We start from the raw sequence: 16,252 nt of genomic DNA on the forward strand, positions 1-16,252 counted from the left end.
CATACTCTCTTAATTCCTAGTCCAGATCTCATTCTGTTATGCCTCATAGTTCCCAAGCTGCCCTCACTTCCCTCTATTTTTGAACACCTGTTGATTTTATTACATCTTCACCTTCCACCTTCATTCCCTTATGTTAGTGAAGAACTTTCTTTTTTCCCTTCCGCCATAGTTACATTAAGTAACTCCTAGATATCATGTTTTTTTATCTGTAAATACTTTACTATGTATCTAGGATAGATGAACTTAAAGAAGATAAGCACTATATTATCACGTTTAGGTATTTTTATTATTATTGTTTCCATTTTACAGATGGGGCAACTGAGACACAAAGAGGTTAAGTAACTTGCCCAAGGTCACACAGCTAGTAAGTGGTAGAACCAGGATTCAAACCTGGCAGTCTCACTCCAGTGTCTGTGTTCTTAATCATCATTCTGTGTCGCCTCTTTCAGAACTTGTTGTTTAACTTTATAGTAGCCTTTGTGTTGTGGATTTTCTGTGAAATGTGAGAGTCTCTCTTAAAAAAAAAAATCCGACAACAATATGCTTCAGTTCACAGAATGAGCATTTGTGGTATGAGTTTCTTTTTTTAAAGATAAAAGTTCCCTTTGTAATAACATGAAATTTAAAGTCTGACAGACTTTTTTTTTTCTTTTTTAACTGCAGGCTTAATTTGGATTTAACACATTATCAGCCATTAAAGACATTTTTTTAAATGTCCTCTTTCTATTCCAGGATTCAGACCAGGGAATCAGATTATATTTAGTTGTCATGTCCCCTTAGCTGTTAGCTGTGACAGTGTATCAATCTTGCCTTGATTTTCATGACTTCAAATAGTTTTGAGGAGGACTGGTATAATGCCTTCAATTTAGAACTGTATGATTTATTATTATTACTATTATTGAGGTGGTGGGTTTTCGGAAAGAATACACAGCAGTGAAGTCTCATTCTTATCATATCATGGCAGAGGATACATGTTACCCACATGAAGTCACTAGTGATGTTAACCTTGCTCACTTGGGTAAGGTAGCGTTTGCCAGATGTCTACTCTGTAAAGTCACTTTTCTGTTCCCCTCCTCTATTTATCAGAAATGAGTCACTTGGTGTAGTCTACGTTCAGAGTGGGGGGTGTAGTGGAATTAAACTACCTCCTAAAAGGGGTAGCATATATGTGTATTACTGAACTTCTGTAAGGAAGATTGTTCCCTTTTTCCCCATTTGTTTTATGTATATATTTACTCACTCTTTCATTTATTTAGATCATGGACTCATTTATTTCATACTTTTTTTATACCTGTTCCAACTTTGGCCATGGGGCATCCTTTCAGATTTTTTATATGTCCCCATCCTTTTGTTTTCTGAGTGTTTTCTTACTCTTTGGCATTACAAGATGCTCCAGGCTCATCTAGTATTTTCCCCACCCCAGCTCTAGACTCAGTCATTTCTCCAAGGAGTCCTAATACCTTTCATTAGAGAATGATGTTAGAAATAAAGATCTGGATGTGTTCGCTGCTGCTGGGATGTTGTAGCATCTAGGCCTTCCCAGTGGACATAGCTAGGTAATATATGTACGTATGCTAACAGACCTGGTTGTAAATTTCACGTCGACTTTATTAGCTGTGAGATTTTTGGTAAGTTATTTAATCTTCCTAAGTGTTGGTAATTCCATTTGCAAAATGGGGATAGTAATGTTTGCCTTCCAGGATAGTTCTAAGGATCAAAATAATTAATGTCACTAAGTATGACTACAAATAATATAATTACAACTATAGTTTGTAACAGACATATGCTGTATTTATTACTTAGACATAGTTTTGTGTTATAAAGTCTGTAGAGATGAACTTGTGTGTGTGTGTGTTTTATAGGCACCTAAAGAGCAGAGAAAGGTTAGGTATTTTTATTTAAAACCCCTAGAGAGTCATTGAGAATGAAAAAATGATTCACTGTTCTTTTCATAGTCCAAGTTCAGCTGAAAAAGTGAAAGCTAGTAAAGATGTAGCTTCACCACTGAAGGAACTGGGTTTAAGAATCAGCAAGTTTTTGGTGAGTAAAAATTAGCACTGGCTTCAGTTTATTACCTGAAAGGTGGATATGCATGGTTTTACTGTTAGTGATTGTTGGTGAAAATTCAGTTTAATTCAGTTTTAGAGTTAACTAGAGCATATTATATTTCAAAAATGCTCAGGTAGCAACTCTTCTTGCTAAAAGCCACAAGTCAAGTTGCCTGACCCTGTTTACTGCACATCATAGAGTCACCTTCAGCATGCTTGTGGTGTTCTTCAAGTTGACTAGATTGTATTTAAATACATAGCTGCTTCCTTTTAATTTTGGAAACCCAGATCATGCCTCCTGCTATGTTAATGTGCTTGGTGAATAAGCACGGTTGTTTCTGACATGTAAATTTAATTGGCATGTAAATTGCACATCAGTGGCTGCTCCTTTTTTCTCCTATTGAGTTAAAATCGTTACGTTTATGAAATCTTTTAAAAGAATTTTTGTTTATTCAAGTTCTGTGTTCATTCCAGAGGACAGAACTTTAGGTTGCTTTGCATACTCCTTGTGGTTTCTGACCCGAGGTGACTGTTCCTCCCTTATGGCTTCTGTTTGTAGGGTCTTGATGAAGAACAGAGTGTGCAGTTACTCCAGTGTTACCTTCAAGAGGATTACAGAGGTACTCGGGACTCACTAAAGGTTTGTAGTTATGTCCAGCTGCCTTCTCCTGCATTTATCCTCTTCCTTGTTGATTTTAGACACTTCATATAGTTTTGGTACCAGTTCTCTGCAGCAGAGATGGGTGATTAGATACAGCCATTCTCAGGAAAAACCTTGTAAACTTGAAAAGACATATGCTTAAGTTGGTGTCCGTCCTCAGATGTGGAGGGTTTGAAAGGCCAAAGATTAATGTGTTAAGCATAGAATCACAGGGTGTCTGAGCTGAAAAGGACCTGAGACAACGTCTAGCCTTTCCAACCCCTGATTTTTCATATGAGAAAACTGAGGCCAGAGGACAGCGGCAGGAATTTAAGCACAGACTTGGATATACTTCGGTAAAAAACATATCCAGACATGAATGAGCAGTTTTAGTCTTGAAGGATAAGGTGAAGATGCTTACCTTTTTCTTTGTTAATTGATTTTTCTTATAAGATAGCTCTTTGACTGCCCTTTCTTCCTTCAGACGGTGCTGCAAGATGAGAGGCAGAGCCAGGCCTTAATCCTGAAGGTCAGTGCTAGTCACCATTTCCATTCTTTGATGTAAACTTGGGCAACAGCTGCTTGACCGAGTTCTCCTGAGCACTTTGACTTCTTGTTGAGTAAGCATTGATGTCGTAATGCAGAAGCTCATTAATTCATCTGTGAAACGAGGCTTTCCGCTGGACCCGACTGAAGCCTTTTTCCATAACAGATTCATCAGCCACTGGGAATGGGAACTGGTCCATGGATATTTTTACTCTAGGTCTAAATGCAGTAGGACTAATTTGAATATTTTAATTTATCTCCCCCAACCTCCAAAGTTGTCTTCATTTTGTTTATGATTTTCTTTGCTGTGCAAAAGCTTGTGACTTTGCTTAGGTCCTATTTGTTTATTTTTGCTTTGATTTATTTTTGTTGCCTTTGGAGACTGATCTAAGTGTTGAAAACATTGCTACAATTTACATCAGAGAATGTTTTGCCTTTGTTCTATTCTAGGAGTTGTTATGGTATCTTATTTTATATTTAAGTCTTTATGTCATTTTGAGTGTGGTATGAGGAAGTATTGTAACTTCTAACTTGATTTACGTGGCTGTTCAGCTTTCCCAACACCACTTGCTGAAGAGACTATCTTTTCATCATCGTATATTCTTGCCTCCTTTTTTGAAGATTGACTGTAGATGCGTGGGTTTATTTCTGGGCTCTAATCTGTTCCATTGATCATATGTCAGTGTTTGTCCTAATGCCACGCTGTTTGCTTACTGTAGCTTTGCAGTATTGTCTGAAACTTGGGAATGTTATGCCTCCAGTTTTGTTCTTTTTCCTCAGAATTGCTTTGGCAATTCTGGGTCTTTTATGGTTCCATATACATTTCAGTATTATTTGTTTTACTTCTTTGAGAAATGTCATGGGTAATTTCATAGGGATTTCATTAAATCTGTAGACTGTTTTGGTATAGTATTGCTATTTTAATGGGCTTCCTTGGTTGCTTAGACAGTAAAGAATCCATTGTAACAATATTAACTCTGTCAGTCCAAGAGCATGGAATATCTTTCTATTTCTTTGAATCATCTTCAATTTCCTTTATCAGTGTTTCATATTTTATAGTTCTCAGCTTATAAGTTTTTCACCTCTTTGGTAAGGTATGTTCCTGAGTATTTTATTTTTTTGGTGTGATTTTTTATTAATTTTTTAGAAAATTTTACATTGAAGATTAGTTGATGTACAATATTGTGTTAGTTTCAGGTGTACAGCACAGTGATTCAGTTATCAGTTCAGTTCGGTCACTCAGTCGTGTCCGACTCTTTGTGACCCCGTTGGACTGCAGCACGCCAGGCCTCCCTGTCCATCACCAACTCCCAGAGCTTACTCAAACTCATGTCCATCAAGTCGCTGATGCCATCCAACCATCTCATCCTCTGTTGTCCCCTTCTCCTCCTGCTGTCAATGTTTCCCAGCATCAGGGTCTTTTCCAATGAGTCAGTTCTTCGCATCAGGTGGTCAGAGTATTGAAGTTTCAGCTTTAGCATCAGTCCTTCCAATGACTATTCAGGACTGATTTCCTTTAGAATGGACTGGTTGTATCTCCTCGCAGTCCAAGGGACTCTCAAGAGGCTTCTCCAACACCACAGTTCAAAAGCATCAATTCTTCCGCGCTCAGCTTTCTTTATAGTCCAACTCTCACATCCATACACGACTACTGGAAAAACCATAGCCGTGACTAGACGGACCTTTGTTGGCAAAGTAATGTCTCTGCTTTTCAATATGCTATCTAGGTTGGTCATAACTTTTCTTCCAAGGAGTAAGTGTCTTTTAATTTCATGGCTGCAGTCACAATCTGCAGTGATTTTGGAGCCCCAAAAAATAAAGTCTGCCACTGTTTCCACTGTATCCCCATCTATTTGCCATAAAGTGATGGGACTGGATGCCATGATCTTAGTTTTCTGAATGTTGAGCTTTAAGCCAACTTTTTTACTCTCCTCTTTCACATTCATCAAGAGGCTCTTTAGTTGTTCTTCGCTTTCTGCCATAAGGGTGGTGTCATCTGCATATCTGAGGTTATTGATATTTTTCCTGGCGATCTTGATTCCAACTTGTGCTTCATCCAGCCTAACGTTTCTCATGATGTACTCTGCATATAAGTTAAATAAGCAGGGTAACAGTATACAGCCTTGATGTACTCCTTTTCCTATTTGGAACCAGTCTGTTGTTCCATGTCTAGTTCTAACTTGCTTCCTGACCTGTGTACAGATTTCTTAAGAGGCAGATCAAGTGGTCTGGTATTCCCATCTCTTTCAGAATTTTCCACAGTCGATTGTGATCCACACAGTCAAAGGCTTTGGCGTAGTCAATAAAGTAGAAATAGATGTTTTTCTGGAACTCTCTTGCTTTTTCGATGATCCAGCAGATGTTGGCAATTTGATCTCTGGTTCCTCTGCCTTTTCTAAAACCAGCTTGAACATCTGGAGGTTCATGTATTGTTAAAGCCTGACTTGGAGAATTTTGAGCATTACTTTACTAGTGTGTGAGATGAGTGCAATTGTGCAGTAGTTTGAGCATTCTTTGGCATTGCCTTTCTTTGGGATTGGAATGAGAACTGAGCTTTTCCAGTCCTGTGGCCACTGCTGAGTTTTCCAATTTGCTGACATATTGAGTACACCACTTTGACACAACATCTTTCAGGATTTGAAATAGCTCAACTGGAGTTCCATCATTCCACTAGCTTTGTTTGTAGAGATGCTTCCTAAGGCCCACTTGACTTCTCATTCCAGGATGTCTGGTTCTAGGTGAGTGATCACACCATCGTGATTATCTGGGTTGTGAAGATCTTTTTTGTATAGTTCTTCTGTGTATTCTTGCCACCTCTTCTTAATACCTTCTGCCTCTGTTAGGTCCATACACCATTTCTGTTCTTTATTGAGCCCATCTTTGCATGAAATGTTCCCTTGGTATCTCTGATTTTCTTGAAGAGATCTCTAGTCTTTCCCATTCTATTGTTTTCCTCTATTTCTTTGCACTAATCCCTGAGGAAGGCTTTCTTATCTCTTCTTGCTGTTATATGAATACATATATATCCATTCTTTTTCATGTTCTTTTCCCACATAGGTTATTATAGAATATTGAGTAGAGTTCCCTGTGCTATATAGTAGATCCTTGTTGATTATCTTGTTGTGGTTTTAAAAGGGTTTTTTCTTTTACTTTCCCTGCCTGATAATTTCATTGTTAGTGTAAAGAAACACAGTAGATTTCTTATGTTAATCTTGTATCTTGCTACCTTGCTGAATTTGTTTATCAGTTCCAGTAGTTTTTGTGTGGAATCCTTAGGGTTTTCTATATATAGGATCATGTCAGATGCATATAATGACAGTTTTACTTCTTTTCCAATTTGGATACCTTTTCTTTTTCTTTTCTGATGGCTGTGGCTAGGACTTTCAATCCTGTGTTGACTAGAAATGGTGAGAGTGGGCATAGAATCTCATTTTAACATGGAATTTGACCATGAATTCTGAAGTAGTTTCCTGTTTAATGAGAACTGAGTACATCAGTTGCAAGCAATTAGGACATACACTAGTGATATTTTTATGTATGCTTTCATGTATTTGGCCTGTCAGTTTATAGCATTATTTGTTACTTGAATGCTGAACTAAGAAATCATGCTAGACAACTTATTTTTATTATTAAATAATTCCTTTTATCTTGTATGACTTCACTTGTATCCTAGTTCAAGAAGATCTTTTGCTTTTTTGGCTTAACACTGTTTGCATTTCTGTAATTTCTTATATAGTTCAAGGAATTATATATGCAGTTTTTTAGGAACTTCTTTCACATTTTTAAGTGATTTCTTTGTCAGTAAATTTAAAATTGAATATCTTCTATGCAGAGGTGAGTAACTGATTTTGAATCTTTGGGTTCTTCCCAGATTGCAGATTATTACTATGAAGAAAGAACCTGTATTCTTCGTTGTGTCTTACACCTTCTCACTTATTTCCAAGATGAAAGACACCCCTATAGGGTAAGCCCATTTAGTCCTCTTGGTTCTCTTGACCCTGTAAAATTTAGTCCTTTTTTTAATAATTTATTCATATTTCTGTTCATTTGAATATTTACCTTTTACAAAAGATGCAAGTTACCCTGTTTTGAATTTTTTTAAGGTTGAATATGCCGACTGTGTGGATAAATTGGAAAAGGAGCTAGTTACAAAATATAGACAGCAGTTTGAAGAGCTTTATAAAACTGAAGCACCAACGTGGGAGACACATGGAAACCTCATGGTATGTGGTTATTGGACCCTCCTGTAACTCTGGAGAATTGTGTATCTTTGCTTATACAGCTCTAGGTTATATTATTTATTTACTTACTAACTTAAAACATTTATAGATTATCACTCTTTAGAAAAGTTTGAAGATGTCATATGAATCACAACATTAACTATGGTACTTAATTTGGACTTTTCTTTTGACTTTGTCAATCCAATTAATTTTTTTTCTTACCTGAAATATTCTTTTAATGGTTAATGAAACTCTCAACCCAAGATTTCATCTTCATTATCCTCATCTATTAAGTGTATGACATTGAGTCTAATTGCTTTATCCTAAGTCTTAAACCAATCTGCATTTATAGATTTATAAATTAGAATATAATCTTTTATGTTTTGAAAACAGTACATGTTTATTAAAACAATTCAGCCAAAATATAGACAGTAATTATTTAAAGTATTTAATTGAAGAAAAGGGCTCACTTACAGAACAAAAGCATAAATTTCTCAGGAATAAGCTTATGACAATCCAGAATTTAAGCGAATAGAACTTTAAAATGCTAAAAGGAATATCAACCAAATGGAAAGACATGGCACACTCTTGAAAATGAAAACTCAGCACTGAGTGTCAGGCCTTATTTTTACCTATAAATTTAGTGTGATTCTAGAAGAAATACTAACAAGTATTTGCTTTGCCTTTTATTTTGGAACTAGACATATGGTTCTAGAATTTATTTGAAAAATACAGTAAGTAACAGTAACCAGGAAATTTTTGAGAAAGGAAGATTAATTTTATTATAAATAAGACTAAAATAATTTAAAGATGGCATTGGTACATGAGTAAATAGACTGAAGACTAGCACATAGTAAGTAAAATGTCTAGTATGGACCAAATGCTGATAGGAAATTAGTGTATGGTAAAGGTGACATTTTGAATTAATTAATAAGTTATTCAGATCAATAGTGTTGGAACTACTGGGTAACCATCTGGAGAAAAATCTATTATTTCTCTTTCTCTCATTCCTTCTACCAGAGGAAAACCAGAGAGGGATCAATGATTTAAAATTTAAAAATTCAACCATAGAAGTACTAGAAGAAACATGGGAGGTGATTTTGTTTTTATGGGGAGTGGAGAAGACTTTTAAAAGTAAAACTCAAAAGCTGTTAAAAGATAAGCTCAGCAACATCAAAAACTTTTACAAGGCAAAACGCCAAAAATAGTGCTATAAGTAAAGTCAAAAGACAAACTCATAGCACAAAGGGTTCTTAAAATAGAAAGGATGCCTATAAATCAGTAAGCAAAACTGAAGAAAAAACAGGCAAATGATATGAACATATAAAACACTCACATCCAACAGTTGGGATAATGGGCACTTATATTTTACTGTTTGAATTTGTGTATTTTTCAGTGGAAAACACTATGATGATATCTAAAAATGGAAAAGCACGTATCGCTTGACCTAGTAGTTTCACTTGGAGTTTATTTCATAAATGCATCCACACTTACATTTTGAAGTGAGTAATCTGTAGCATCTCCCAGCTTTATTCAGGTATAATTCGCATCAGTAAAATTCACTCATTTTGAGTTTTGGCAGTTGTATATGGTTATATGCCCTAACCACCTTCGTGATCAATATACAGAACATTTCTGTCTACCTAGGAAGTTTGCTGTTAGTCTGTGACACCTGGCCCCCAGCAGCCACTAGTCTGAATGAATGAAAGTGTATGGCATATTGCCGGAAGGAAAGACAGATGCCTCCAACAGTGGTTGCCTCTGGGAATAGATTTGGATACCTGGGCAACAGAAATTGTAGGGAGAAGACTTTTTTTTAATCTTATTTTTATACATGTATTACCTAATAAAAATAACTTTAAGGATTCAAATGTGTTTAAAATCTGACTTCATCTCTCTCCCACTCACTTTTCTTCATTGGTTTTGCAGACTGAGCGCCAGGTGTCTCGCTGGTTTGTTCAGTGCCTTCGGGAGCAGTCCATGCTGCTAGAAATTATTTTCCTATATTATGCATACTTTGAGATGGCACCTAGTGACCTATTGGTGTTAACCAAGATGTTTAAAGAGCAAGGATTTGGTAGTAGGCAGACTAACAGGCACCTGGTAGATGAGACCATGGATCCTTTTGTGGATCGGATTGGGTAAGTGTGAATGAATTGAAGTCTTAGAACTTATTCAGTATTTAGAGCATTGACATTAGAGTGGTCTTGTGAGTGGGTGGGGGGGGGGGGCTAGATACTTTTTCACTTAATGGCTGGGGAAATAGATGAGTGTACTACCACTTTGCAGGTCATTCAGGGAATAAATACTTGGATTGAGAGGGATATCTTTTCTCAAAACAAGTATCGCTTTCTAGTCTGTTACTTACTGTTTTTCATCTAGGGTTCATCGTTTCGTTCTGTGAAAAATCCATTGAGCAACTTATAGACCAAGCACTGTGCAAGTGCTAAGAAAACAGTGATAAATAGGACAGGTGTGTTCCCTGCCCTCTTTGAGGTCATAGTGTATATAGAGTTTTAGATTTTATGGAAATGGATAAATCCACATTTTGAGCCTATTCCCTCTATGAACAAAGATACACATTTGACCAGTGAGTTGATCTGGGCTAGATACAATTGTTGGCTGTAGAAACATTTTGTACCGGATCTGTGCTTTGGTGGGCAGAAGCCACATGAGACTATCAAGCATTTAAAACATGGCTGGTAGACCTCCCTGGTGGAGCAGTGGTTAGGACTTTATGCTTCCACTGCAGGGGGGCACAGGTTTGATCCCTGGTCAGGGAACTAAGATCCTGCGTGCTGCACAATGCGGCCAAAAATAAATAAAATTTAAAGATAAAAGTTAAAACTAAAATAATATAAAATAAGGCTGGTCACAGAAATTCCCTGGTGGTCCAGAGGTTAGGATTCCGCACTCAAACTGCTGAGGACTCGGGTGCAATCCCTGGCTGGCCAACTACAATTCTGCAAACCATGTGGTATAGCCAAAAAGTAAAATATATCTGGTCAAATTGAGATGTGCTGGAAGTGTAAAATACCTACTGAGTTTAGAAGTCTTGAATATGAAAAAAGAAGGTAAAATAACTCAGTGTTTTTGACGCTGAAGTGTCTTACATTTTACCTTATTCTCCGTTGAGGTTCAGAGTAGCATGTATGACACCATGACACTGTTTTTTTTCCAGCTACTTCAGTGCCCTTATTCTGGTGGAAGGCATGGACATTGAATCCTTGCATAAGTGTGCTTTGGATGACAGAAGAGAACTGCACCAGTTTGCCCAGGATGGACTTATTTGTCAGGTGAACTTGAAACAGCCTTATTTTTTCAGACTGTTTATGTAGTTAGTAGTAAGCTTTTAATCACTCAACTATATTGCCACATAAAATTTTCCTTATTGTGGAGTTTGTGGTTCTCCACTGTTAATTAAGGGACTTCCCTGGTGGTCCAGTGACTAAATCTCCCAGGCACCCAGGGCAAAGGGACCCGGCTTCACTCCCTGGTCAGGGAACTGCACCTGAGTCAACTAAAGGTCCCACATGCTGCAACTAAAGCTAGCACCTGCCACAGCGAAAAGTCAAGGTCCTGTGTGCGGCCGCTGAGTCCCGGCGTGGCCAGCTGTGTAATGAATACGTGGTTTTTAAAAAGCAGTTCATTGGATTTGGAAGAAATCTGAGATTTATTAATATTTGCACAGAGGTGATAGTTCAATCTGTGAGAATGAGTAGAGTCCCTCAGGGAGATGATAGAAGGACAAAAGGGGCCCAAGGACAGAACCTTGGGTGTATGCGTTTATGCAGCATGTGAAAGAGGAATAGGAAAGAACAGACAGGATGGACAGAAAGATAGAAAATGAGAGATCTGAGAAAGTTCTGGAAGGATCAGGAACATTTTTCTAGGAGTTTCCATTTGAACATATATTTTATCATCTTAAATTGACACAACTTAAAATCTAGAGAGAATTGTGGGTAAAGGGAAGAGTAATTGAGGGCTCTTATTAATGAAGTGGCTGGGGGCTTGGGGAGAGTGAAATGTTAGAATGGGAGAGAGGGGCACCCTAGACAGATGGACGACTTACTAAGCATGGTGAAAGATCCTCTGTGAGAGTCTTGACCCTTTGTGTTAAGTGACATGGATGTATCCTCTTTTGATTAGGATATGGACCGTTTGATGTTGACCTTTGGGGACATTCCGCATCATGCCCCAGTGCTTTTGGCATGGGCCCTCCTCCGTCACACCCTGAATCCAGAAGAGACAAGCAGCGTGGTCCGGAAGATAGGGGGGACAGCCATCCAACTGAACGTCTTTCAGTACTTGACCCGACTGCTCCGCTCGCTGGCCAGTGGGGGAAATGACGTGAGCATGCGAGTGGGCAAAGAGCAGGGTGGATGCTCGTTGATGAATCATCATTGTAGTAATAATGACTGTCAGTGACGGGGATAACAATGATAACTTTGTAACCTTTATAGAGCCTTTATTGTGATAGACATTGTTCTCAGCATTTTCTGCGCAGTATCTTGTTTCATCCTCACAACACTTCTGTGTATTGGGAATTATTACCCTGTTTTACGGGTTAGGAAATTGAAACTGAGAAGGGATGGTGTTTGCCCACAGGAACAGTGAATTGGTGGGTCCCGCTTGAACCTTCTCTGACCCTTTGCCATCGTGTTATGCTGTGCCACTAAGTATCTCTTACAACTTTGGTCATAGTGACTGGATAAATCTTTGGAGAGGGCTTATTCATTCAACTGTAATGGGATGAGTTAGAAATTCTTTTTGAGTCTTGTGTTGGGGCTTAGTTTGAGTGGCATGGTTTAATCAGCTTGTTTTGACATGCTGAATGAAACCTTAGCCAACTTGTTGGCGCTGGTTGATATATCTCAGTGACAGTTGAGGCAGCTGCTTCATTCCTACCAGCACATAGAGACTCTATCCTTTTTGTAGGCTGGAGGTGGTTTTCCTCCCTATGAAAACTTTGATCATTTTGAAAAGGGTTCCCTTATGATGTTCTTGTCTGTACTGTAATGTGTATAGCTTCTGCTTTCTCTTTTCTTCCTTTGTCTTCCTGATTTTGGGACCAAGTTAGGAAAATTGTGAAGCCTCAGGTACTCTTCCCATTTGTTTAGAGAGACTGCATTAATGTGATGGGATCACGCCGAGCCTAGAGGAGAGTGCTGCTACTCAGAGCTCCCCCGACCCCTTGTCGTTACAGTGTACCACCAGCACTGCCTGCATGTGTGTCTACGGACTCCTTTCTTTTGTCCTGACCTCCCTGGAGCTGCACACCCTGGGCAATCAGCAGGTCAGTGTCTGGCTTTCATGAGACTGTCTACACTGCCCAGCTTGCAGTCTTCTTCCTAAAATACTCCTTTGGAGCTAATATAACACAGACCCATATACTTCAAGTACAATTTGCTGTTTATTGCTGTTTTTTCCACTTACTATATTATAAAAAGGTGCATATTAATGATTAAAAAGTCAGGAAGTGCTGATAAAAAGAAAAAACTGTAAGCCCACCACACAGAATAACCTGTGTTAACAGTTTGATATATTCCCTTCCAAATGTAAAAATATAGTAGTTCTTTAGAAATGGAATCACCATCTATATACTGTTCTACAACCTAATTTTTTACTCTGTAGTGCATTTGTCCCAAACATCCATGGATGCTAATAAATATTCTTGTGCAGTATTTTTAAAAAATGAAATATTTTAAAGATATACTGAAGGAGACAGATTTGTGTAATGAACCCTCATGCTCCATCACCAGCTTCCAAATGATCGATGGACAGCTGATTGTACTCATTTCTGCCCCTTCCCTCCTTGGTTACTTTTCTTTCGGAGGATAATTACTTTACACTACTGTGGGTTCTGCCACACAGCAAGATGAATCAGCTATAGGTATACATATATCGCTTCCCTCTTGAACCTCCCTCCCACCTCCTTGGTTATTTTGAAGCAAATCCTGGACAGTATTTGCTTTATACACATATTTTAGTGAAGCTTCACAACCTTTATCATATCTAGGAAAACATATCTTCAAATAAGGTAGGACTCAAATTTCTCGTTGTAAATGTCATAAGTTTATCATAAGTTTGTATTAGGATCTAAATAGATCTATATATTATTGGCTGATAAGTATGTCAGATTTCGTTTAGTCTGTAGCTGTGCTGTTAATTATGGTATCCACAAACCACATCATTGTCTCCATCCACTAGTTCCCTAGAGCAGCATCCCAGACTTTTATGGCACCAGAGACCGCTTTTGTAGAAGATAATTTTTCCACGGACAGAGTGGGTGGGGGTGTGGTTCAGCTAAGCTGGGCCTAGTAATACCTCTCATTTACATGCATTGTAAGATTTGCAGTTTGTTTCCATGTACATGATCTTAACATTTAATCCTTAGGACAACATTGTGAGGCAGGTAATATTTTCACCCTGTTAGAGTTTGAAGTTCAGAAAGGTTAATTTGCTTACCATCTTACAATTCCTTACTTTTTAACCCCAGAATTCTTTCTGACATACTATATGAAGGTATTATTCATGTTTTTATTTTATTTTAATTTTATTTTTTTATTTTTATTTTTTTACATGTGTTCCCCATCCTGAACTCTCCTCCCATGTTTTTATTTTAATAGAATGCAGCTAAAAAAAAAAAAAGACTGGTTCAACCAGGAAAAGTAAGCCATTTTCTTCCCTCCTCAACAGGATGTAATTGACACAGCATGTGAAGTCCTGGCAGACCCTTCTCTCCCAGAACTGTTCTGGGGAACAGTAAGTATGTCAGAGGGAGTCAGGCTGTGGTGTTCTCTGTAGCAGAATTTGTTTTAGTTCTTAGACTAAGCTTTTAGGTCTGTTTTCTCATGTAATCTATACAAAAGTTGATAAATTAGATATCATCATCCAATTTTGTGTGTGGGGAAATGTGATGCTCAGAGATGGAAAGTTACTTGCCTGAGCTAGTCACCACCGCTAGATAGGGTCAAGATGTAGTTCTATCTGACTTGAGTCCCTAGTCCACATTATTAGCCAGTGTGTCCTCTCTCCTACCCACCAAGTCTTTTTTTCACATCAGGAGTCTCAGACACCAGTAGTGCTCTAATTCCTGAACATACCATTGGGTGATTGTAACTGTCTTAGAAATTCTCAGAGTACTGTTATGTGTTAGGGTGAGGATTCGGCTTTGGAGAGAACAGTTTCTCACTGGTATTTAGTCTTAGCATTGACAGCAGCCTCAAGCCTCAAGGCCCAGGTGATGAATAAATGTTTCTCTTGGAACTATGGCCTGAATGCTTTGCCTGTGTATTGCACCCTCTTTCTCCTGAGGTGGTGGGAAACAAAATGCAGATTAGGATATGATGCTCACGTGTGGTGCTAACTGCTGACAGGCTGTGGGTGCTTTTCATATCAGTGGAAGCAGATCATGTACAGCTACATTGTGTTTTCCTGTGGCGAGGATTCCTAGCAGAGGTCACTGCAGGCAGCAGTAGTCTCCCTTCAGGGTCTCACTCAGTTGTTGAAGCCTCTTTCACTGGATGTTTAACATGGAAGTTTTAAATTATTAGAGAAATGCCGTCTACCTAAAGAAAAGGATTTATTTTACATTTTCTTATGGTTGCTGGGCAGTTCAGAGATGTGTTAATTTCTGGATAACATGAAGGTCAGTGACTTCTCCCCTTCTGCCATAGGAACCAACCTCTGGTCTCGGGATCATTCTAGACAGTGTATGTGGAATGTTTCCCCATCTCCTGTCTCCACTCCTGCAGTTGCTTCGAGCCCTTGTATCAGGGAAGTCTACTGCTAAGAAGGTAGGTTATTCAGTTAGATGCCTAAATAGAATGGGAGATGTTTTTTAGAAATCCTTTTTGCTTTTCACGTTGCAGTTCCACTGCCATGGCAAGAATTAGTCTGCAGTTGAATGAAAAATGCTGATGATAGTTCCTCAGTTCTATAAAATTAAATTTTCTTGAGTACCTATTAAGTATCTACCTATAGATATTGTGGGAGTAAGACAAAATGTGAAGTTCCTTAATATCTAGTTAGAAGAGAATAATGGATATAAGAATTAAGTAGTAAAGCTAGGTGGGCTTCCCTGGTGGCTCAGCCGTAAAGAATCTGCCTGCCAATGCAGGGGATTGGGTTTGATCCCTGGGTCATGAAGATTCCCTGGAGAAGGAAATGGCAACCCTCTCTAATATTCTTGCCTGGGAAATCCCATGGACAGAGGAGCCTGGTGGACTATATAGTCCATGAGGTCACAAGAGCTGGACATAGCCTAGTGACTAAATAAGAACCATAAAGCCAAGTGGTATGTAATTTATGTCATCTGAGTGGTCAAGACCATACTGTTCAGGAGAGACAGCGGTCTGTGGAGTGAGAGGGTCCTTGAGTTGGGCGTTAAAGAATAAGAAGGGTTTGACTTCACAAGGAGTGCTGAGGCAAGTCTCAGAAGAGTCCTAGGGATGGCTTTGTAGGAATTTTGAGAGTCAGCACATACACAGTCTGGCTAAAAGAGCAGAAAAGCAGATGGGAGGCCCCTTAAATGTCCCTCAGTAAATGTATAGCTCTTTGTTTTTTGTTCCTGTGTGTTGGCAGGTGTATAGTTTCTTGGATAAGATGTCTTTCTACAATGAACTCTATAAGCACAAGCCCCATGATGTGATCTCCCACGAAGATGGAACCCTTTGGCGGAGGCAAACACCCAAACTCCTTTACCCTCTAGGTGAGAGAGACAGATGACCCTGACTCAGTAGCCTCTTCCACGGCGTCTGTGTTGACCTGACTGCTGTTTTAATGTTTCATGGCAG

General features: G+C 38.6%; 1 protein-coding gene across 1 annotated transcript in view; it reads left to right on the top strand.

Annotated features, from left to right (window-relative positions):
* The window catches only part of NUP188 (nucleoporin 188), a 43,284-nt gene that overhangs the window by 8,304 nt on the left and 18,728 nt on the right, over positions 1–16,252 (top strand). Inside the window, exons 4-15 of the mRNA XM_027556506.1 lie at positions 1,956–2,040; positions 2,608–2,688; positions 3,173–3,217; positions 7,106–7,198; positions 7,338–7,457; positions 9,384–9,595; positions 10,636–10,750; positions 11,604–11,804; positions 12,661–12,750; positions 14,154–14,219; positions 15,134–15,253; positions 16,041–16,167. Coding sequence (XP_027412307.1) covers positions 1,956–2,040; positions 2,608–2,688; positions 3,173–3,217; positions 7,106–7,198; positions 7,338–7,457; positions 9,384–9,595; positions 10,636–10,750; positions 11,604–11,804; positions 12,661–12,750; positions 14,154–14,219; positions 15,134–15,253; positions 16,041–16,167 — 1,355 coding nt within the window. The remainder of the gene's footprint in view (positions 1–1,955; positions 2,041–2,607; positions 2,689–3,172; positions 3,218–7,105; positions 7,199–7,337; positions 7,458–9,383; positions 9,596–10,635; positions 10,751–11,603; positions 11,805–12,660; positions 12,751–14,153; positions 14,220–15,133; positions 15,254–16,040; positions 16,168–16,252) is intronic.

This window comes from Bos indicus x Bos taurus, chromosome 11, assembly GCF_003369695.1.
Source record: "Bos indicus x Bos taurus breed Angus x Brahman F1 hybrid chromosome 11, Bos_hybrid_MaternalHap_v2.0, whole genome shotgun sequence".
Lineage (NCBI taxonomy): Eukaryota > Metazoa > Chordata > Mammalia > Artiodactyla > Bovidae > Bos > Bos indicus x Bos taurus.